Genomic DNA, 22,677 nt, shown 5'->3' with positions numbered 1-22,677 from the left:
TGAGGGTGCTTTAGTCATGATCCCCAGTATTCTACAGCAGGCTTACTTCCTGGAACAGAGAGTTGAATACATCAACCCCCTCATCCAACTCGACTTGAAGTGAGTGGAAAAGGAAGATATTAATGCTTGATATGTCAAATTGAGATAATATGAAGCCTGGGCCGGTGCTGTTTTTTGTGGCCAAATGCAAAGTTGCAAACAACATTATTTTTTGGCCAGAAAATAGAAACTTATTCTAAGAAAACATGACAAATTGCTTAGATCAGATGAATGTACTGCATTTGAAACAAAGGTGGACAATTGATTCATTCCATGGCACGCCACATCAATGTGCTCTTGATAAAATAATTCAAAACGTTATCTAGTACCTGAAACACCTCATTTACACAGATTATAAAGTCATCAAGCCTGTTCCACAGAATAGCCTATAACTCATTCCTCTGGCAGGGGGGGTGCCGGTAACAGCCAGGAGAGGACTTGTTGTTATTAATGTGTCTAGAGGCATTTCCAAGCTTTTCCTAAATCACTTCTGAGTAGGGTGTAATGGTGGGTCTTGGATGTCCTCACAGGCATTCATCTATCCACAGACAGAGGTCTTGGTGCTATTGGGATGCACTCCTACGGTGTGCTGCGGGGTCATTAGTTACAAGCTCACCGAGAGTTCTGTCATGATTGAATAACTCTTTTGACTCTCCATAGTGGATGCTTTCCTAATAACCCCGACTTAACTGTCCACTAAGGAGATCTCCAGATCCAAGAAGATGTGAAACGCTTTTAAAGCCACTCCATAGAAACCGTGAATGTGTGCCATAGCAAATACTAGACCATTAGCGCACATGCGAATGGATTCTGTGTAAATTCGTCAATAATGCCACATAGCATAATAGCATAATAATATCCCTATCCCAGCTGTGTTCCTTCTACTACTTTTCCCCACTCGAGTCATCAGTTTATTCCAGACTGCCTCCCCTTCCCTTCACCTCAGCCCTGGAACACACACTGCAGTAGCCCGAGCCCCTTTCCCCTCTCATCTCACTCTAATGTTTTCTCTTGAGTGCAAAACGATCCCGGAGGATAACAGAGAGAGAGTCCTCATTGAGTCCCTGCCCCACAGGAGACCCTCCTGTTTTCATAGCCCAGGTCAGCCCCGGAACAGCTCTACGGTTCCAGCATGGAAAGACTGATGCGCCCCATTTGCTCTGTTTGTAGTTAGAAGGCCCTTTTATGAATTATGACTCAGAGGTTTTCGACTCGGCGGCTTTTATAGTGAGCCTTTAGCCCTGCCGAACTAAGCAACCGTCCTCTTTACAATTCACTGTAGTGCGAGAGGTGTTCATTGGAGCAGAATTGTGCTTACGTACTTTGTTTACGTGGGCTTTTATTTGTTTTAGTCAGTATTAGTATCTTATTTATGTGCCTAATGTCATATTTATGTTTCAATGCGTCGGTGAGGCTAGGCCCGTGTTGGGTCAGTAAAACTGTCCGCCATTACACATTACATACTAATTCACAAAGGGGTCTGTATGTAATATGTCCTCACCAGACCTCTCAGACTGTATGAGTTATACGTCTCTTCCGGGTGTCTCAGTGCCATACAATTAGTTTTTATTTGGGGGTTTGAGGAAAGGGCTTGTGCTTGGAAACGGTGATTAAACCAATCAGAGAGAACTAGGAGCACACTTCCTCTGGGTTCCTCGAATCCCCATAACATGACCTAGCACAGCCGGGGATTACCAGTCCCAGAACACCAGATGGCTATCTCAGCGGCGTTTATAGAGTCATAGGGATGTACTGTGCAGCAAGGTGTGTGTGTGTGTGTGCATGCGTGCGTGTGTGTGTGTAGCCAAAACACAACAGTTAATTAGCTGTCTTTGGAGTTGTGCTATTTGTTTGCCTATATTTCTATTTTACTGGGAAGTCTTGTAATGTCTTGCTCTGCGGTTAATGCTCAGGTCCTTGGCATACCAAATTTGGTGAGTTGGATCCATTGAAGTTAAACTCATTGGTAAATCTCAAGTAAGTGAGTTCTAGAATGTTATGTACCCAAATTAAGACTATGGTCCATGGAAACGTGCAACAATATAGAGAACCTACAGTATAGTCGCCCAATAAAGTAACACAAACGCAGTGAAAGTGAGTGCAGCCAGAAATGTGTGCAAAACCAATCAGCAGGCAAGCCAAAATGCACACGTGCTGATTATACAGACCACCCAGACTGGGATTTTTCATACTTTTTCCGCTGCTTCTCCTCTTTGCTGCTCCTGCAATAAGACGTGCAAAATTACATGAACAAATAAGCGATATGACTTTATTTGAGGGTAAACTGCTCATAAACCATTTAGTTTATTAGCCATTAATTAACTCTTTGTTCATGTACTTATTAGCATATACAAATCATGAACAACAGGCCTTATACATGTGTTTACTTGATTTACTAGGTAGCAAACTATGTACTAATGTTTATGATTAGTTTATATGCAGATCTTCAAATTAAGTGTTACAAATACATTAAAAGGGCATGCGCAATTTTTTCATTATATACTGTATAATCCATTCATCATAAAAGAAAGAGTCAGCTAATTAATTATGTTCTCTGAGCCGATACTCTCTCCTGGCCTCAGCCCATTCCACATGCGAGGGTCACGTCCTCTCTAATGTCTGATTAGGAACAATGGAGACACAGTACAAACGCACACCAGACAGGCTGAACCAGACCTGTGTCCCAGGAGACTGGTTATTCAACCTCAGCAGGCAGGGAGTATCTTAATCCAACAGGCCTATAGTTTCACCCCAGTACCCCTCACTACCTCCCCCCACCTCCCCTCCTCACCCCGCCTGCGGCCTAATGTCTAATGCCACAGGAAAGGCAGTACATTGGAAACAAAACAAGTCCCACTTAGGGATGGGCGATATATTGAATGTATGTTTTTGCGCGACGTTTAAATGCCTGTTACGCAATTATCAAGGTTTTGTTATTTTTCGTTTTTAAGAGCATTTCTGTTCGCTTGCTCTCATGTTGTATTTCTGGCCTCGTCTCCTTTGCTCCATCTGTGCTGTGTGCGCCTTCCCATTTACACCAGAGATCTGTATGACGAGATATACGTCTCTGCCCTAACAATGGCAGTTGTTGTCCCAAAGGCGGGAAGACAGGCGACAAGCTTAGGTTCAAATTATGCCAATAGAAATGCATTGGCCTTATTTTTGACAGATTTGAGCTCTCGCTTCGCCTCTTTCTCTATGGTCTACACACATGCCAAGCCTCTCCCCCTGCATCTCACGCCAACACAGTCGAGAGATCACGTCTTTCCTTTCTGACAAGCGGTTTCAACTCGCTATTTATATTTGAGGTTTGGTCCGACAGAATGGGTCATATGGACACCAACACACATTGAGACATTATTTTACTGTAATAGGAGGAGATGTTCCTTTTTCTAACGATACCCTTGTTATGTCTCAACTACTCCAATTGCACGCATTGCAGACATTACTAAAACGAGTGTCAATGAACATTGATTATGGAAAATGAATGCTCAGTTTGTCACGTGCGGCATTGTGGTACCACGTACCGCTAGCAGCATGTTTGCCAAAGACTGTTATACTAGCTGTCTAGTCTGTGTTTTATAAATGTGCAATAAGCATAAACACACAATTTATATAGGGACATGGCAACTCGTTCTCATTCTGAGAAGTAAGGTAGGCCTCTTGATTTCAACATGTGAACAAAGTGGACAGGCTGTTAAACAGTTGGAGACAGATGGGTGTGTTCATAACAATTCAACTGTTCAACCTTGTAGCTAGCAAATACACTGAACAAAAATATAAATGCAACATGTAAAGTGTTGGTCCCATGTTTCATGAGCTGAAATGAAACATCCCCGAAATATTCCATACGCACAAAAAGCGTATTTTGTTTACATCCCTGTTAATGAGCATTTATCCTTTGCCAAGATAATCCATCCACCTGACAGGTGTGGCAAATCAAGAAGCTGATTAAACAGCATGCTCATTACACAGGCACACTTTATGCTGGGGACAATAAAAGGGGGTGGGGAGTAATGAGGAGTTTTTCTGTCTGTTATAAAGCTCTTTTGTGGGGAAACCTCATTCTGATTGGCTGGGCCTGACTCTCCAGTGGGTGGACCTATGCCCACCCATGACTGCACCCCTGGCCAGTCATGTGAAGTCCATAGATTAGGCCCTAATTTATTTATTTCAATTGACTGATTTCCTTGCAATTGTTGCATGTTGCATTTATATTTTTGTTCAGTATAGATCCAAGTAGGCTAAAGGTGAAATATAAAGAGTAGACCACTAGCACGTGGGTTTAAGAGATTGTTGATGAGACCGGTGTTAATTTTCTATAGCCTAATGCCTGCTACAAGAAGTTAGTCATTATTAGTGAATGTGCATTATGCATGGTTTCAGTTAAATTTGTAACAAATTTTCATAGACAGACTTGAAAGCCAGATCAGTGATTATTGCACAAAAAAAAGCAAACTATTTTGATAAAATAATAAAATTATCAGTGGGTCTTCTGGTTGTGGAAGGCTTATATTTACTAGGTAATACTTCACAAGCCCTGAATTCATTAGATTATTGCTGACTGTTTGAAATGCAGTGTATTTGACCTTTCATTGTCCAACAAGCCTTTTTTAATAAGAGACAACATTTTTTTTAAACTATCCAGATACACAGTACCAGTCAATAGTTTGGACACAGCTGCTCATTCAAAGGTTTTTCTTTATTTTTACTATGTTCTACATTATAGAATAATAGTGAATACATCAAAACCATGAAATAACACATATGGAATCATGTAGTAACCAAAAAAGTGTTCAACAAATCAAAATATATTTGAGATTCTTCAAAGTAGAAACCCTTCGCCTTCATGACAGCTTTGCACACTCTTGGCATTCTCTCAACCAGCTTCATAAGGAATGCTTTTCCAACCATCTTGAAGGAGTTCAAACATATGCTGAGCACTTGTTGGCTGCTTTTCCTTCACTTGGCAGTCCAACTCATCCCCAAAAATCTCAATTGGGTTGAGGTCGGGTGATTATGGAGGCCAGGTCATCTGATGCAGCACTCCATCACTCTCCTTTGTCAAATAGCCCTTACACAGCCTGGAGGTGTGTTTTGGTTCATTGTCCTGTTGAAAAACAAATGATAGTCCCATTAGCGCAAACCAGATGGGATGGTGTATCGCTGCAGAATGCTGTGGTAGCCATGCTGGTTAAGTGTGCCTTGAATTCTAAATAAATCACAGACAGTGTCACCAGCAAAGCACCCCCACACCATCACACCTCCTCCTCCATGCTTTATGGAGGGAACCACACATGCAGAGATCATCCGTTCATCTACTTTGCGTCTCACAACGACACGGCAGTTGGAACCCAAAATCTCAAATTTGGACTCATTAGACCAAAGGCCAGATTTTCACCGGTCTAATGTCCATTGCCCCGTGTTTCTTGGCCCAAGCAAGTCTCTTCTTCTTATTAGTGTCCTTTAGTAATGGTTTCTTTGTCGCAATTCGACCATGAAAGCTTGATTCACGCAGTTTCCTCTGAACAGTTGATGTTGAGATGTGTCTGTTACTTGAACTCTGTGAAGCATTTATATGGGCTGCAATTTCTGAGGCTGGTAACTCTAATAAACTTGTCCTCTGCAGCAAAGGTAACTCTGGGTCTTCCTTTCCTGTGGCGGTCCTCATGAGAGCCAGTTTCATCATAGCGCTTGATGTTTTTGCGACTGCACTTGAAGAAACTTTCAAAGTTCTTGAAATGTTCCGTATTGACTGACCTTCATGACTAAAAGTGATTTTTTTGGCTGTCGTTTCTACTTCCTTATTTGAGCTGTTCTTGCCATAATATGGACTTGGTCTTTTACCAAATAGGGCTATCTTCTGTATACCACCTCTACCTTGTCACAACACAACTGATTGTCTCAAACGCATTAGGAAAGAAAGAAATTCCACAAATTAACTTTTTGGTTGCAACATGATTCCATATGTGTTATTTCAGAGTTTTGATGTCTTCACTATTATTCTACAATGTAGAAAATAGTAAAAAATAAAGAAAAACCCTTGAATTAATAGTCGTGTCCAAACTTTTGACTGGTATTGTATATCGTGAATCGTCCATAGGTTTGAAAAAAATTGAGATATGACTTTTAGGCCATATCGCCTAGTCCCACTCTCCCTCTGTCTGGAGTCAGTGGATTTAGGACCACAACATTATTTCACACACAACTGATGAGAAAAAAACTAAAAAATAGAAGAAAGTTGAGTTATGCATGAGACTTTTCTGCTCACGGTAGCTTTTCACTGAGTGGACACGCTGGTGTAATAACATATTTTCTCATGGCTCTTCTTTTATATTGCCCTGACATGCTGACCACACCGCCCGCGTCCCGAGTGCGAGCGTTGCAAAGTAAATATATACATACATGTTATTCAATCATAGCACCCACACTGCTTGCGAGCGTCTGCGTAGGCAGGGGCTAAAATAGAACTTGGTTCTATTTGTGACACGTGATGCGCTGCAAGTCCCGCCCCTCTCATCTCCTCATTGGTTTTTAGGAGCATATACCCACGTGGGAGATTGAAAGATGAACTGAGGTCCACACTCCAGTCAAGTTGGCGGTGGTAATGCACCTTAAAGTTGGTTGCCAACCACCATATAAAGTCAGAAGAAGAAGAAGCCTGAAGGAGGAGAGATTCCTAGAATCAAATACGGTTTACCCTTTTATCTGTGGATTAATTGTCAGAGTAGAGGACCTTGTGCATTTCAGGTAAAATAACAACCCAAAGTTTATATCCCAGGACAAACTACCAAGCTAAATTGCCATAAATGTTTAACCCTTTTTTACCTGTCCACAAATATATTGTTTTGATATTTCAACCTGTGTGTCCTGATTGCGTCTGGTATGGGTGGACAAAATCAACAAACGCGCAATGGCACACGCGGACACACGCACACGCCCGGTCTAGTCAGCATGTTACAAGTCCTGCCAGAGAGGAAGAGGCGACTCAAGAGGACTTACTCCGCCCAAAATCTGTCCACGTGAGATAAGCACGCATTAGTTGTGCCTGTTGTTCACATGCGTATGTTCCCTCTCATTGGCTAGAATGGTCCCAGCTGATCTCGCCTCCTCCCGCCTACCTTCCCTCTTTGAGCGGTCCTTGCTATCTGTGATCTTTTGGACATCCCTACCCCCATTGAAGTTTACATTTGAAATGGTTCTGGTAAGGGTTAGGTAAGAGTTATGGTTATGGTTATGGTTAGGGTTAGGGTAGGGGTTAGGGTCAGAATATCCCAAGGATCCCATATAGCATTGGTGGTGTTGCTCTTTAGTACCCTTGCAGGTGGAATGGAGTTTATAACAAGACAATGCTCATTTCTGTTTACGAACCCTTGTCAGAGTTAGCACTTCTCGCCTCAAAAAAGTGAGACACTGGGCTTTAATTGACAGGCTTCTGTTTACCAGATATGACATAGAAATGGTAAAATAGTAATTTCATGATGATTACCAAATAATGACTCTTTGGGATTCATTACCCATCATTTAGCAGTAGGTAGTTGTCAATTGCGGTGAATTCTCTCATGTAACATTAGGTAGCAAAGGTATCGTGTCCCTTATTACGACATGATTTTATAGTAAAGATTGGGCTAACACCATTACCAGGACTGTAAAGTAAACCAATAGCCTACCAAGTTCTGCAAGTAGCGTTATAAGCAGTTGGTGGGAGCTTCTTCGTTTCAAAGCCCTATGAATTGGCCAGCCGGTGCTGGAGTCTGGTGTAACTAACTGTACAGTGGGTGTATGTCTGGAGAGTTCTGTGGATGAAAATGATGGATGAGGAGTCGGATGACAGGCCTGGCCTGGTTTTTTCAGAGCTACTCTTACTCTCCTCTGCCTCTCGTAATCTCTCTGCAACGCTCGTACCGTGCCTCAGAGGGACGAGGTAGACCTCCCGCAGTGCAGGCAGGGCGCTCCAGTGCTTTAATGTTCTCCAGCTGGAATTGACGCAGCCGTGACATGCAGTGACGCAGGCGGGGTGTCAGGTAGCCAACCTACTGACAGGCTGACATCAATCATGCTTACTTACCAGGCAGCATATTAAGTAACACGCCTCCTTTTCTTTCAGGAAGGTTCACGCTGGAATGTGAGCTTTAGAACAGAGAATCAGGTGTGCTTCAGAGAAACATGGTATTTGCTCCTGTGGGTTTGTCTTCATTGTCTGTCTGGCCCCCACCCTAATGCGGTTCTGTACACAAAAGCTCTTGGATTGCACAGTAACCAGGGCCGTAACCAGAGTTTGTTTTAGTGAGGTCCGGACAGCGGGCTGGCGTTTGGGGTGTGGGGATTCTTCTATACAATTTAAAAACTCTAAATGCTGTTTGGAGAACAGCAAAAACAAGCAAAAATGACTGCAGATCATTATCACCTTGGCTGCTGTAGCTTCATTCACCTCAGTCGATTTACAAACACATGGCCTATTAGCTATACAATTAGCCGCTACACGTTAACTCACATGAACACAGCCCTGGGATCAAAAAATATCATTTAATACGTACGATCTGTTAGCAGAAAAAGTATTTTATTAACAAAAAAGTAAACAAATTCATTTCGACTTTACCTAAGAAATAAAATCTGTTGCAATTTTACAGCTAATTTCCTGCAATTACACATTTTGCCATGGGGCGGGGGACATTTTTGCAGTTTTAGAGGAAATTTCCTGCAATTCTACACATTTTGCCATGACTTATGCCATGATAATATGATAGCTGAGTGAGAGTGACGAACAAAATCAATGGGGCCCCCTGGAGGTCAGGGCACCTGGTCATGTGCCCTGGTTTCCCAGTCGGTAATTTGGCAATTATTACTACAAGTTTAAATCGCTGTCTAGACTAACTACACTAATTTACCAAACAATTTGTTTTTACTGAGTTGGGCTAGTTGAGTGACTGTCAGTGAGTGACATAAAACAAGAGGGAAACTGCTGATATATACACTACATTACCAAAAGTATGTGGACACCTGCTCGTCGAACATCTCATTCCAAAATCACGGGCATTAATATGGAGCTGGTCCCCATTCTGCTGCTATAACAGCCTCCACTCTTCTGGAAAGGCTTTCCACTAGATGTTGGAATATTTCTGCGGGGAACTTGCTTCCATCCAGCCACAAGACCATTACTGAGGTCGGGCACGAATGTTGGGCGATTAGGCCTGGCTCGCAGTCTGCGTTCCAATTCATCCCAAAGGTGTTCGATGGGGTTGAGGTCAGGGCTCTGTGCAGGCCAGTCAAGTTCTTCCATGCCGATCTCGAAAAACCATTTCTGTATGGACCTTGATTTGTGCACAGGGGCATTGTCATGCTGAAACAGGAAAGGGCCTTCCCCAAACTCTTGCCACAAAGTTGGAACCACAGAATTGTCTAGAATGTCATTGTATTCTGTAGCGCCATGGAAACCCATTTCATGAAGCTCCTGACTAACAGTTATTGTGCTGACGTTGCTTCCAGAGGGAGTTTGGAACTCGGTAGTGAGTGTCGCAACCGATGGCAGACGATTTTTACTCGCTACTCGCTTCAGCACTCGGCGGTCCCTTTCTGTGACTTACCACTTTGCTGCTGAGCTGTTGTTGCTACTAGATGTTTCCACTTCACAATAACAGCCCTTACAGTTGACCCGGGCTACTGTAGCAGGGCAGAAATGTGCAAACTGACTTGTTGGAAAGGTGGCATCCTATGACGGTGCCACGTTGAAAGTCACTGTGCTCTTCAGTAAGGCCATTCTACTACCAATTTTTGTTGATGGAGATTTCATGACTGTGTGCTCGATTTATAAGCCTGTCAGCAACGGGTGTGGCTGAAATAGACGAACCCATTCATTTGAAGGGGTGTCCACATACTTTTGTATATATTTGTGTAATTAACCCCCTTTTTCTCTGACAGTAACTTACCTACATTTTTTATGATAATGAATGAAGATATCTTATTGATTGCAAGAGGGGAAATGTGTGTTTAGAACTAATGTGGTATCATGCAATCTTCATGTGTGAAGAGCTTTTATCATGAGAACATCAATGATGATTTTTGGGGTATTTCTTTTTAAGAAGCAACATTTATTCTTCCTGTGTTCCACACAAAACATAGAACATGACAAAATACAGAACACTAATGGACAGGAACAGCTAAGGACACTGAGACTAAAGAACAATATGACTGGACCTATTTCAAAAAAGAAGAAGAAGAAAGAGAAAATAAATCACAATAAATATTCAATAGCTATCAATAGTTGTTTTTACTAGCGTCTCTCTCGTGTTCTAAGGGCAATGGTTCCCAAACTGGTGTTCGCGGAGGTACTGCAGGGTGTCCGCGGCAAAATAAAAAATAAATAAATGAATATTGCTAGCAACAACAGATGAAATAAATTTGGCCAACGGGTCCATGGAAGAAGGTAGACGGTGCAATACAACACAATACAATGTAATGTTATTAATATGGCTGTTCAATTCCGGTCCTACTGTTTTTTGTTTCTACTGGATACTAGTTAATTGCACTCAGAAGGTGTCCCAGGTCTGAAGTCCCATATTAAAAGGAGAAGGACAAAAAACAGAAATGTTTCGGCCCTCCAGGACCGACATTGAACAGCCCTGATCTACAATATACACTTAGATGCACAACAGGACCTGGGAGACTCACAGGGATCCACAGTATTCCATCAATGATCCAGTTTTCAACTCATTACTTCTTGTATTCCCTACATTTTGGGGTTTGAACATAAGTGCACTGTAATTTAAGCCTTAAAACTGCAAAATTGTCTCTCTTCTCCATGGGAAAATTGCAGGAAATTAGCTTTAAAACTGAAAGGGGTTGGGGTGGGGGGTGGGGGCATTAAAATGTTATTTCACAGGGTCTGAGACTTGGTTAGTCTGACCATGTACGGCAGCATTCATGATAAAAGTCATTGTATGCACACAAATTGTGTTGTATGTGTTGGATGCACAAAAGTTGTGTTCTGATTTTGAGGGGGTACCTGATGAATTTGTCATCACAAAATGGGTCCCCGGTCCCCAAAAAGTTTGCGAACCCATGTTCTAGGGCAGTGGTTCCCAACCAGAGGTACTAGGACCCCTGGGGGTACTTGGCCTATCCACAGGGGGTACTTAAGATGACTCATGAGGGAGTACTTCAGTGGGAACCACTGTTCTAGGGCACTCGGTTGAGTCAATTCAAGGCTTGTGATTTCAACAAAGTCCAGTAGAGGGACCCTATCCCAAGCAGAACAAACATTCACAGTCAAATGTTCAATACCTACAGCTCTCCGATCACTCACTATGTTCCCAATCTTATGTTGAACGCCCACTCCCCCAGAATTATTTTTGGACCGTTTTCCTTTCCGCTCTTTTAATTTCTGTTCACACTTGTGTTTGTTTGTGTCTGAGGGTATGACTGGTAGGTATGGGAATGAGAGAAGACAATGAAGTTTTTTTTAAGTACAGAAGCACAAAGAAGCCATAGTGGTGCCATATGGGAGCTTCCTCTGCTCTGAATTCAAACCCTGAACTCCAAACAAATACTGATAACATATTCAGCACTTATCCATGGTGGCTCACATCCATATACAAAACCCTAGGTTGGACATGTAGACCTGTGGTGTGTCTCTTTAAGTGTATGAACATGATTTGAAACTTAGCCAAACATGCACATTATTGCATGTGTCCAGCAGTATTTGTTGTATCACAGTATAACTACACTCATGTTTTGTCGATATCCCCAAAATTGGCTAATGTAACACATCCAATGTGCCAAGTGTAATGATACTCATATTTCAAAAATGTATTTGTACTTTCAATACATATCGAACAACAATAGCCCAAGAGTGTGCTAAGGAAACAATGTATACTCTCGCACTGCACAACACGTACGAGCGAATCAACCGTGGTAGCCTACAGCGTCACTGTGCAGTAATCAACTGAAAGGTAAACAAAGTAAAAACTGATGATTAAGTCAGAAGGCCCATTCAGAAGGCTTTGAACCGAGCCGCTGAGGAGAAAAGCTGTGCGAGTGCCAGCGAGGGAAAGACGTGGGCGGACATTTTTGATGGAAACTAAATTTAGCCTGGCATCTGTTTAAAATAGAAACCCTCCATAAATATTTATGAATGAAGGGAAGACTGTGGTCTCGGCGATGGGAGTGGGGGAAGGAGAGAAAATGAGAGAAAGTGGGAGCCCGATTCACCTGAAAACCTATTTTTAGATGTTCTGCCTCTAATCCCAGCACGGAGAGGCTATTTTTTGCAGCGCAGAGACAGAAGCGATCGAGCTGCAGATGCACAAATAGCCATACAGTAGTCAGTGTCTAGAATCAACCAGAAGAGGAAGAGAGACAGGGAGTGATGGCACAGGTATTTTTAGAAGACTACACACAACACTCTCACACACGTATATACATGCACAGCGCCCCTAGCAATGCCACCTCGTTCAATATAGAATCCCCTCACGCTCAGTATGTACACTACGAGCGAAATGCCCTAATGTGTCTCAGTGTTGAACAACCTGTGCTCTCTCAATTCAATTACAATTTAAGTACTTTATTGGCAGTTACATTGCCAAAGTAAGTGAAATAGATAATACATAAAAGTTTTAAAAATATATATAAAATTATCAGTAAACATTACACTTATAAAAGTTCCAAAGTAATAAAGACATTTCAAATGTCATATTGTGTATATATACAGTGTTGTAATGATGTGCAAATAGTTAAAGTACGAAAGGGAAAATAAATAAACATAAATATAGATTGTATTTACAATGGTGTTTGTTCTTGTTGTTTTCTCGTGGCAACAGGTCACAAATCTTGCTGCTGTGATGGCACACTGTGGTATTTCACCCAATAGATATGGGAGTTTATCAAAATTGGATTTGTTTTCGAATTCTTTGTGCGTCTGTGTTATCTGAGGGAAATATGTGTCTCTGTTATGGTCATACTTTTGGCAGGAGGTTAGGAAGTGCAGCTCAGTCTCCACCTCATGTTCACCTCAGCTTGTCTTCTCTTGAGAGCCACGTCTGTCTACGGCGACCTTTCTCAATAGCAAGGCTATTCTCACTACATATCCTTCTGTACATATCCTTATTTTTGGGTCAATCACAGTGGTCAGGTGTTCTGCCACTGTGTACTCTGTTTTGGGACAAATAGCATTCTAGTTTGCTCTGATTTTTGGTAAATTATTTCCAATGTGTCAAGTAATTATTGTTTCCTCATGATTTGGTTGGGTCTAATTGTGTTGCTGTCCTGGGGCTCTGTGGGGTCTGTTTGTGTTTGTGTTTGTGAACAGAGCCCCAGGACCAGCTTGCTTAGGGGGCTCTTCTCCAGGTTTTTTTCTCTGTAGGTGATGGCTTTGTTATGGAAGGTTTGGAAATCTCTCTTGCTCACTCTCACTCTCTCGCTCTCTCTCTCTCTGCTCATCTCAGCACTGAACAGTCTGTGCTCCTACATAGTAATAAATAATAATTTTGTGGATGCTTATATTTGTCCTATTTCAGACATGTACAAGTGTGTTTTATACGCATGTGGGAATTGGAAATGTTTTTCTTGCATATCCCAACTCTTCCTGAGACAACCTCGGAGAGTGGGGCCCCGGCCAGTGTCTCCCCCATCGCTCTCTGTCACTACAGTATCTATAGTATTCTGTCATATGAATGGAGGAGGGCTTCAGCATCGATTGCATAACACACTGTATTAGACCAGCGTCTTGCCCTCATACAACATCCCAGGGAATGAAGTGGATGGCAAATTGAATGGAGTGCCTACTGTAGCCATATATATTTTTGGCCTATTGTTCTCTCCATTTGATTTACGCGTTTTTGGTTTTAATCCTAAAACAGGTACAGTGGCAAGAAAAAGTATGTGAACCCTTTGGAATTACCTGGATTTCTGAATAAATTGGTCATAACATTTGATCTGATCTTCATCTAACCAACATCTCCAATCTTCTCTCATTGATTGGACTCCAGGTTAGCTGACTCCTGACTCCAGTTAGCTTTTGAAGAAGTCATTAGCCTAGTGGTTCACATACTTTTTGTATGTTTAAATGATGTATTCAATATAGACAACAAAAAAATCTATAATTTGTGTGTTATTAGTTAAGCGCACTGTGTTTGTTTATTGTTGTGACTTAGATGAAGATCAGATCAAATTTGATGACCAATTTATGCAGAAATCCAGGTCATTCCAAAGGGTTCACATACTTTTTCTTGCCACTGCATATAATAGATTGTGTAGATATCATTTTTTTACTTACATTGTATACAATTTTTGCAATTAGAAAATACATTCATTGTATAAATCGTGTTCCTGCATATTGACATAGTACTTTATGCTGTGATATATTCACTATAACAGGTGTTTTGGCAATATAATGTACTATGACCACAATAATGTATGAAGTATGTACTGTATACATCTGAAATGATCTATTATGTATCAATACCTATTTCTATGCACCTGACTGCCAGCAAAATAAATCCCTCCAGTGGGGTTCCCAAAGCAGAGCAGGAAGTTTGATTTTGCCATGAAACCACTGGCTCTACTGTTTAATAGCTCATCTTACAAACGACAGATGTTAATGTTGTCTAATTGCCTCGTGTCATCAGACGAGAGACGTCTACGGGGAAAGTTCGAGCTCGGGTTAGTTTCAATTACGTGTTCCATAACGGTTTTAGTATGATGTTTTTTTTTGTTTTTTTCCCCCATATCACTCTGCACTAATTATCTGCAAAGAGATCGAGCTACATCCAGTCTCTGTCCATGAACCGCCACGGTTTCTGCAAACGGTTTTCGGGCTCTGGAGTTCATCAGAACCTGCATACCAAGGGGAGCAAAGCTTGGATGTTAGCGGAGGTTGGGGGACTGTGGATGGGGATCATGGTGGAAATGCCTTTATTTGGCTGGAGACGGACCGGGACACTCCACTCTACCTGAAGAGTCGATAGTCTATAAATAGCACAACTCACATTCTACCACGTCAATACTGAAGGGCTATTTTTATCTCCCCCCGAATCCTACATCACACTGATCTTGCAGTCCGATCAATGCGTGGCTGCATCCCAGTTCCCTCTACTATAGGCAGTGCAGACTCTCCCTCTACTATAGGCAGTGCAGCCGCATCTCAATAATCTACAGTGGCTTCCTTATCTCGTCTCCTTCCCTTTGTCTGCACAGATCTGAAAATGCTCTGCTGGTGGATGTGATGGGGCAGATATGTAGTGTAGAATTCATTTGGGGGGGATCTCCTTTGATCCACCTGTGTTTTTAAGATCTGTCGCAGATGAAGGGAAGGAGACGAGGAGAGGAAGCCCCTTTAGACTATTGAGATGCGTTATTATCAAAGAGAACTGTTCATGCATGTCAACCTTGGCTACGCATGGCAGAGATGCAGTAATCTGAATCCATATGGATGTGTTCATATCTATATGAATTGCCTTAAATATGGTTTATAGTTTATAGAATTGCCATAAAGATGTTTTTTATAGTTTATAGGAGTCCTGGTAGCAGCTACCTCAGACTGACCCTCATCATCAAATAGCCAGTTCCCACAGTCTGACCAGCCAACACCATTCAGACACACTGTTCTTCCTGAGTGCCATTGAAATGTTCTCTGACGTACCCAACTCCACAATGCGTTATTATATGTTTTTGTTCCCCTCTCAACCACAAATGTTTTCTTTCATATCAGGTTTATTGGTGTGACTTGGAACAATGATGGGCCTTTTTTAAATGCTGCCATTTCCTGTTCTTTTGATAAATCACATTCATTGTTGAAAGGGGTTTGTGCGATGATTGACGGCATTTTGATATTTTTAGTTTGGGGGCTTTCTCAAATGAACTTAATTTGTTGAGGAGGTGTGTGTGTGTGTGTGTGGGGGGGGGCTTGATGCCCTTGTTCGGTCTACCTGAGACCCTTTGGTGATGTCTGACTAGACATCAGTCTCCAAGAAAAGTCAATTTTTGCAAATTATTTAAAAAAATTGTGTGTTGTGCGACAACGAAATGTGAGTGTATGCTGTGTGCACAAGGTGCGTTCAATTTATTGAGTGACAGATCATCATTTTTAAGAAATTCCAATGATTTTTGGAGCATGATTATTACAATGATGAATGATAGGAAGAAATGAGTGCGAACTGGATGTTGAGAACAGTGAATTATTTCCTCATCTTCTCTCTTTCTCTTTATCTCCCACATAGTTTTGATGTTGAGAATGGATTGTCGGTGGGGCGTAGCCCTCTGGACCCCCAGGCCAGTCCCGGCTCCGGCCTGGTGCTCCAGGCCAACTACGCTCACAGCCAGCGCCGGGAATCTTTCCTCTACCGCTCCGACTCTGACTTTGACCTCTCACCAAAGGCCCCCTCGAGGAACTCCTCCACTGCCAGTGAGCTGTAAGTGCTCCCCCCCCCCCCTCCTATTGGTTAATGTCTCCCTCTGTGACCTTTCACCTTCCTCTCATATCTATTGGTAAGTGTCATGGCAGAGATGTCTCACTGTAGGCGTTGATGATACAAGGATTTCCACTCCAAGGTTATAAACAGATATGGTTTTGTGGAACTAATCAAATCATATGTGGAAAGCAAGTCGTTTCTTGGGTCGCTTTCCATAAAGGAATTCCAATCGCAAAGCATGAGGAACACGTTAGGCCAATTTGAAATCTTTCCCTTATACTACAGTAGTTTGTGTGGTCCCTTAAGTTATTCTGTGAAAGAGCCTACTAAGTGGACTGTATCTTAAGCGCTTTAGTGTGCTTTTTTAATGTAGCACAGTTTTATTAGCACAAAATGCTATATTAAACCATATTTCTCTGTGGGTTTGGAAAAATCTACCGTCCTCCAGTTTGAAAGCCCCTATTACTGAAACCAGCAGTTCTTTCCATCCCAGCACGCTTGCATGTCAACTCTGCTTCAGTAGGATTAGACATAGACAAAGTCGGAAAAATTGTCCACTTCCATTTTTTTTCTCTTCTTCTTCTGCTGTTTGTTTTTCCAGCCTACTGTCAGCCTAAGCCAGTTTCCACGTGTCTGAACACCTTAGCTTGTGATTAATCGGTTGCAGGTCACCAACTCTTGCCTCTGTTTTTAAAGGGAAGAAAGCTTGAAGCACTGGGAAGTCAACTGGTTGTCTCGGTGAGAAGAACTTGACAAAACACTGACTAGGTTCCCTCAAAGGCCTGTCCTGCATTCTCCATTACAGGTTTCAGAGCCATTGTCCCCTCCCCATGGCACCAGTGACTAACACTCTAGCCCTCCCCTAGGTGACCCCGGAGAAAGCCATTTTTGTTTTGCATGTGAAGCTTCAAGAAAATACCTTAGCATAACTCCCCAACCCTGTAACTTTACCAGTTGCACTTTTATGTCTCCCTACCTCCTACGGTTCATAACATGTACAGTGCATGGCATCCTTTGTTAGACCTGCATTTCACCTGGCCTGGTCTACCCTTCTCTGTTTTCTTTGCTCTAATGTCCGTCTGCAGGTTGTTGAAGTTTTATTTCAGACACTGATCAACTGTCCTGATTAAGGATTAGGATTATTGCAAATGTGTAATGTGCACAGTAGTCATTAGTACCACAGTAGTCATTAGTACCACAGTAGTTATGTTGGATTAATTAACCTAAATATTGTATGCGCACTAAGTGGTTGCAATTTGTTTAACTCTTTCACTGATTCCATTACTGTACTTTGAAAACATCAAGACCAGAGCCTAAACCAATATCTAGATGTAACCTCATTTTGTTCCGTTGTTTTTCTCCATTGTAGACATGGAGAAGACATGATTGTGACACCATTTGCACAGGTTAGTTTTGGAAATATTCTGCCCTTTCCTGTGTTTTTCAGCCGAACAAATGATTCAGCAAATGACCTGGGGTGGTCTCGGGGTCTAGGCTGCTGCCACTGGAGCGAGCACATGACCAGTGTATTGCTGCTAGCATAGCTTTGAATCCTGCCCATTGCTCTTTCAGCAGTCTCTCTTCTACCTTTTACCTTTATCTCTCTCTAGCCAATAAACATACAAAATACTTAGAAAATAGATATATGGAATGAGATTTAGCTGTAATGTTGGCTTCACCTTTGTTAAGCACACCAACACAACAAGGAAATAACTCATAAATCTGACTGAACACGGACTAACCCTGAGTAACTAAGACTTAAAAAAATAAGAATACCTATAAATAGGTTGTTGCCATTGGCCCAGTGAAGTCACAGCTGTCACTAGGCACCGGTGACACTAGTAGAGAGGACCACCGGAACAGCCTTTGGCATGTGGCTGGCGCATCCCGGCAGCCGGGCCTATGACGAGGGAAGTGCGTCACAGCTGGACTCACTTTACTGAACAAGCTAGGAATCTAATACGGCATTCCCTCGATATGGCTGCTGACTGGTAAGACACCCGCAGGAAACCAGATACCGTCTCTTTTAATGTGCCGACTCAAGATTTCGATGGGCGCCCAGACTCTGACATGTATGACATATGGGGGGGTGGGGCTTATAAGGTACACTATACATACAACAGTATGTAGACACCACTTCAAAGTAGAGGTTTCAGCTATTTCAGCCACACCCGTTGCTGACAGATGTATACAATTGAGCACACAGCCATGCAATCTCCATAGACAAACATTGACAGTAGAATGAACTTACTTAAGAGCTCAGTGACTTTCCACTTGACCAACTCCATATTAATGCCCATGATTTTGGAATGAGATGTTGGACGAGCATGTGTCCACATATTTTTGGTACTTTTTTGTAGTGTAGCTTTTGTCATTCTGACAAAAATATTTTACACAAACAATTGAGGTACCTTACATTCAACAGCAAATTTGATAGGATACAAACACTCACAGAGTAAATATGAATCCCACTAATCTAGTTTTGAAATAACAATTTGTATGTGTTTTTATTCATACATGACGGACCTCAACTATCACAATGTAGAGATGACGTACCCTATTCATCTTTACCGTTCTTGTAGGTACTTGCCAGTTTGAGGACGGTAAGAAGTAACTTCGCCGTTTTGACCCATCAGCAAGATCGTCAACCCAGCAAGTAAGTTCAATCTACACCTGTCATACCCAAACTCGCATGTCCCCCAAATCCTTTAACAATGAAGTGAACAGAAGATACAAAGTAGATATAGATATACATTTTATATATATATATTTATAAACTTTACTCAAACTGGGATGTCTGTGTCCATAGGAGAACTGGCAGTAACCCACCATCCATGTGCAAGACAACCTTAGCAGGTGAGGGTTTTTGAAGTATGTGATTGGTTGAGTTCGTTTGACTATTCATTCAGCAGTTGAAAGTTTTTTTGGGGCTTTACAAAAGTTGACGAGAGCTTAACAAGGTTGCCTCCTAGGTTACCCGTCTTTGTTTGACTGATTAAACAAAACTGATGATATCACCACCCATAGAAACCGCAAAGGGGACTTGCGTCACTGGACAACATTCTAGATTGAATCATTGGTTCTTGAATGAACGTTGAACGTTAAAAGAACATTGATTCGTAAGCTCATCTCCTTGTGTGTTGTCCTTGTGTGGGTGTGACAGAGGAGCCGTTCCAGCAGCTGGCCGTGGAGACTCTGGACGAGCTGGACTGGTGTCTGGAGCAGCTGGAGACTCTGAAGACACGCCACTCTGTCAGCGAGATGGCCTCCAACAAGGTACAGTCACACACACACACACACATTTGTTTTACTATCTTTGTGGGGACCAAACAAGTGATTCCCATTCAAAATACTATTTTCCCTAAACCCTAAATCAAACCCTTAATCTAACCCTAACCTTAACCCCTAACTCTAATTCTAACCATAATGTAACCCTAACAGTAAACCTAACCCCTAATCCTGAAATAGCATTTTTCCTTTTGGGGACCGGAGAAATGTCCCCACCAAATTGTTCTTTGTTTTACCATCCTTGTGAGGACTTCTGGTCCCCACAAGGATAGTAAAACCACACACACACACACACACACACACACACACACACACACACACACACACACACACACACACACACACACACACACACACACACACACACACACACACACACACACACACACTCATAACCCTGGGTGCTTTAATGAGTCACCTGTACCCTTGACTTCAATGGTAGGGTTGAAGCTACTAATGTCTTACATCAAGATTTGGTTCAGTTTGAGTTCATTCGCTATGATGGACTTAGACAAGATACAATATCCTACCAGCTCAAGGCCCACCAGTGATTTAGAATCATCGTGGCTTTATGAAGAGTTGTCATGAATGACTGCGACGTAGAGTGCTGTATGCTGTATGCATCATGACCTAGCCAAATGAATCTACAGAGAATTTGTATCACATCTGTATCTGTACAATATCTATAAAGACTCTCGTTCAGATTTAATCTAGTTTCCTTCTTATTTAGCCAAAACACGTAACCCTCCCATTAAAACAGAAAAAATGATTTCACACTCGAGACAGAGAGATTTTTTATGCAATATTTCGGCCAATGTACTTTTTGTGGCCTCCCAAATTAGAAAGAACCCACTAAGCTTGTGACTGACTCTGCAAATGCATTTCGTTCTGATCCTGGCTGAGCTCATGTGAAAGGCCACTAATACGATGAATTCCATCAGCGATTAGGAAATATGAATGAAATCTCCAATCCCTTCTGACGTTTGAAAGCTCATTCCATGAATGAATGAGATGGCTGCATGCATGCATCACCCTTCCCTCAACTCCCAGTATCTCATGTGTCAAACTTTTTTAATGAGGGAGTGGGATCTGTGGTTGTAACGGCATCCCCCATCTCCTCACCATCCATCCATCCATCCTCATCCCTCTCTCCGCTCCTCCTTCTTCCAGACCAGGGGTTAGTGCTGCCGGAGCGCACCGGAGAGTCACTCCGCCACTTCTCACAATGGTGTTCGTTTAATAAAGTTAGAGCAAAGCGGAATCAATGTCTCGCAAGATCACATAATGATTCATTAGTAATTTACACAACAGAACCAAATATACCAGAACACATTTTTTTAATGATTTAATATATTACAAGTATACTGAAGTGTATTTACATAAACTACAAATTTATATAATATACTTGAAATACGAGATGTATTTTTCAAGTATATCTTTAAGTATACTATAAATATACTCACTAATATCATTTCACTTCAATACACATATTAAAGGTGCTTTTTAAATGTATTGTTTTTCAATCTTTAAGTATACTATATGTTCACTATCATTACACTTCAATACATGTATTAAAAGTGTACTGTAAATAATTTTTTGTGTGTGTTTTAGAAACTTTGCTTGTGAGTGATCAAGTACACTATAAGTATAGTTTCAATGCCATTAATGAGTTTCAAAGTGCTTTCTGAATTCCGCTTCAGAAGAGTGCAGAGAAAGAGAAAGTTGACAACGATAATGCATAGCTGAATGCATACTTTTTGTAAAGTATGTGCAAAGAAAATAGCATATTACCCAGAATCCTTTTTACAGGTGAAATTTGTATTAATAATATGATGTTGTTCCTCATATTTAGCTTATCAAATTGTTTTGATGTTCATTTTACAACTGAATAATTTTGTACTTTTAATAACACATTGTGCGTTTTTAAAATGTTAATTTATCACTATAATGTGAGCAACCAAAGTGTGAATTGCCACTGGTGCACAATTACCAAAAATAGACTTTCAAATTGCCACTCCAGCCACAACTGCTTTGTACATAGCCTGTTGTAACATTGGCTGAGAGAATGCCTTGTTCAATCAAGGTAACCTTTACATGGCTAGTTACAATAGCCAATATGGTTAATGAGTAGAAGTATATTTGTAAAGGTATGCTTAACACATTATATGTACATTTAAATAATAAATAACATACAGAAATTCTAATACAAATAGCATTTAATTGATCATGCTACAATACTAATAATATAATGACATTGATTGGTGAACTACATCAAACTTACATTTATACTGAATTTGAATTTTTGTGTGCTTCTTATTTATGAAAAAGATACATCAAAAGTACCTAAAGGGTATTCAAAGAATATTTGTTTTCCTCTTTATCTAATATACTAAGGATGTGCTTAAGAACTAAAAAGTGTCCCAATTTGGATCATTTTAAATGTATTTAATATACTTAAATGCTAATAAGACACTTATAAAGAATACATTAAATGCATTAACTGTATTTCAAATTGTTCCAATTTAGATAATTACGCAATAAGGCATGAGACCCCAGGGATTATCGTGTGATAACTCCCGATTAAGGGCTGTTCTTAGGCCCGAAGCGAAGCTAAGGTTGTCAACATATTTCCAAAAAGATTGACAACATGTTTTCATTAAAAACTATATTTTAATTAGTAAATTACTTTTATTTTATCCGTCCACCAGACGATATAGTCTGGGCAAAAGCCAGTTGTTTCTGAGGTTCTGAAGTTGCTAACCAAACAGGCTGGTCGTTAATTATCATATTTTGCCACTGCCTGTTCACCCCGCTATCATCCAGAAGGCGAGGTCAGTACAGGTGCATCAAAGCAGGGACCGAGAGACTGAAAAACAGCTTCTATCTCAAGGCCATCAGACTGTTCAACAGCCACCACTAACATTGAGTGGCTGCTGCCAACATACTG

At 41.4% G+C, this 22,677-nt stretch overlaps 1 protein-coding gene across 7 annotated transcripts in view; it reads left to right on the top strand.

Moving 5' to 3' along the window:
• LOC129814311 (cAMP-specific 3',5'-cyclic phosphodiesterase 4D-like) overlaps positions 1 to 22,677 on the top strand; it is a 57,297-nt gene that overhangs the window by 21,323 nt on the left and 13,297 nt on the right. For 3 of the 7 annotated variants that reach the window (XM_055867357.1, XM_055867364.1, XM_055867362.1), the window contains exons 2-7: positions 16,251 to 16,442; positions 17,139 to 17,180; positions 17,812 to 17,848; positions 19,025 to 19,098; positions 19,252 to 19,301; positions 19,600 to 19,718. In XM_055867357.1, the coding sequence (XP_055723332.1) occupies positions 16,251 to 16,442; positions 17,139 to 17,180; positions 17,812 to 17,848; positions 19,025 to 19,098; positions 19,252 to 19,301; positions 19,600 to 19,718 (514 nt within the window). The remainder of the gene's footprint in view (positions 1 to 16,250; positions 16,443 to 17,138; positions 17,181 to 17,811; positions 17,849 to 19,024; positions 19,099 to 19,251; positions 19,302 to 19,599; positions 19,719 to 22,677) is intronic. The other 4 variants (XM_055867358.1, XM_055867363.1, XM_055867361.1 and 1 more) reach the window with 3 other exon arrangements.

This window comes from Salvelinus fontinalis, chromosome 17 (genome assembly GCF_029448725.1).
Source record: "Salvelinus fontinalis isolate EN_2023a chromosome 17, ASM2944872v1, whole genome shotgun sequence".
Taxonomy (NCBI): Eukaryota; Metazoa; Chordata; class Actinopteri; order Salmoniformes; family Salmonidae; genus Salvelinus; species Salvelinus fontinalis.
Note: the sequence above shows the minus strand (reverse complement) of the source record. Positions and strands in the feature narration are given on the sequence as shown.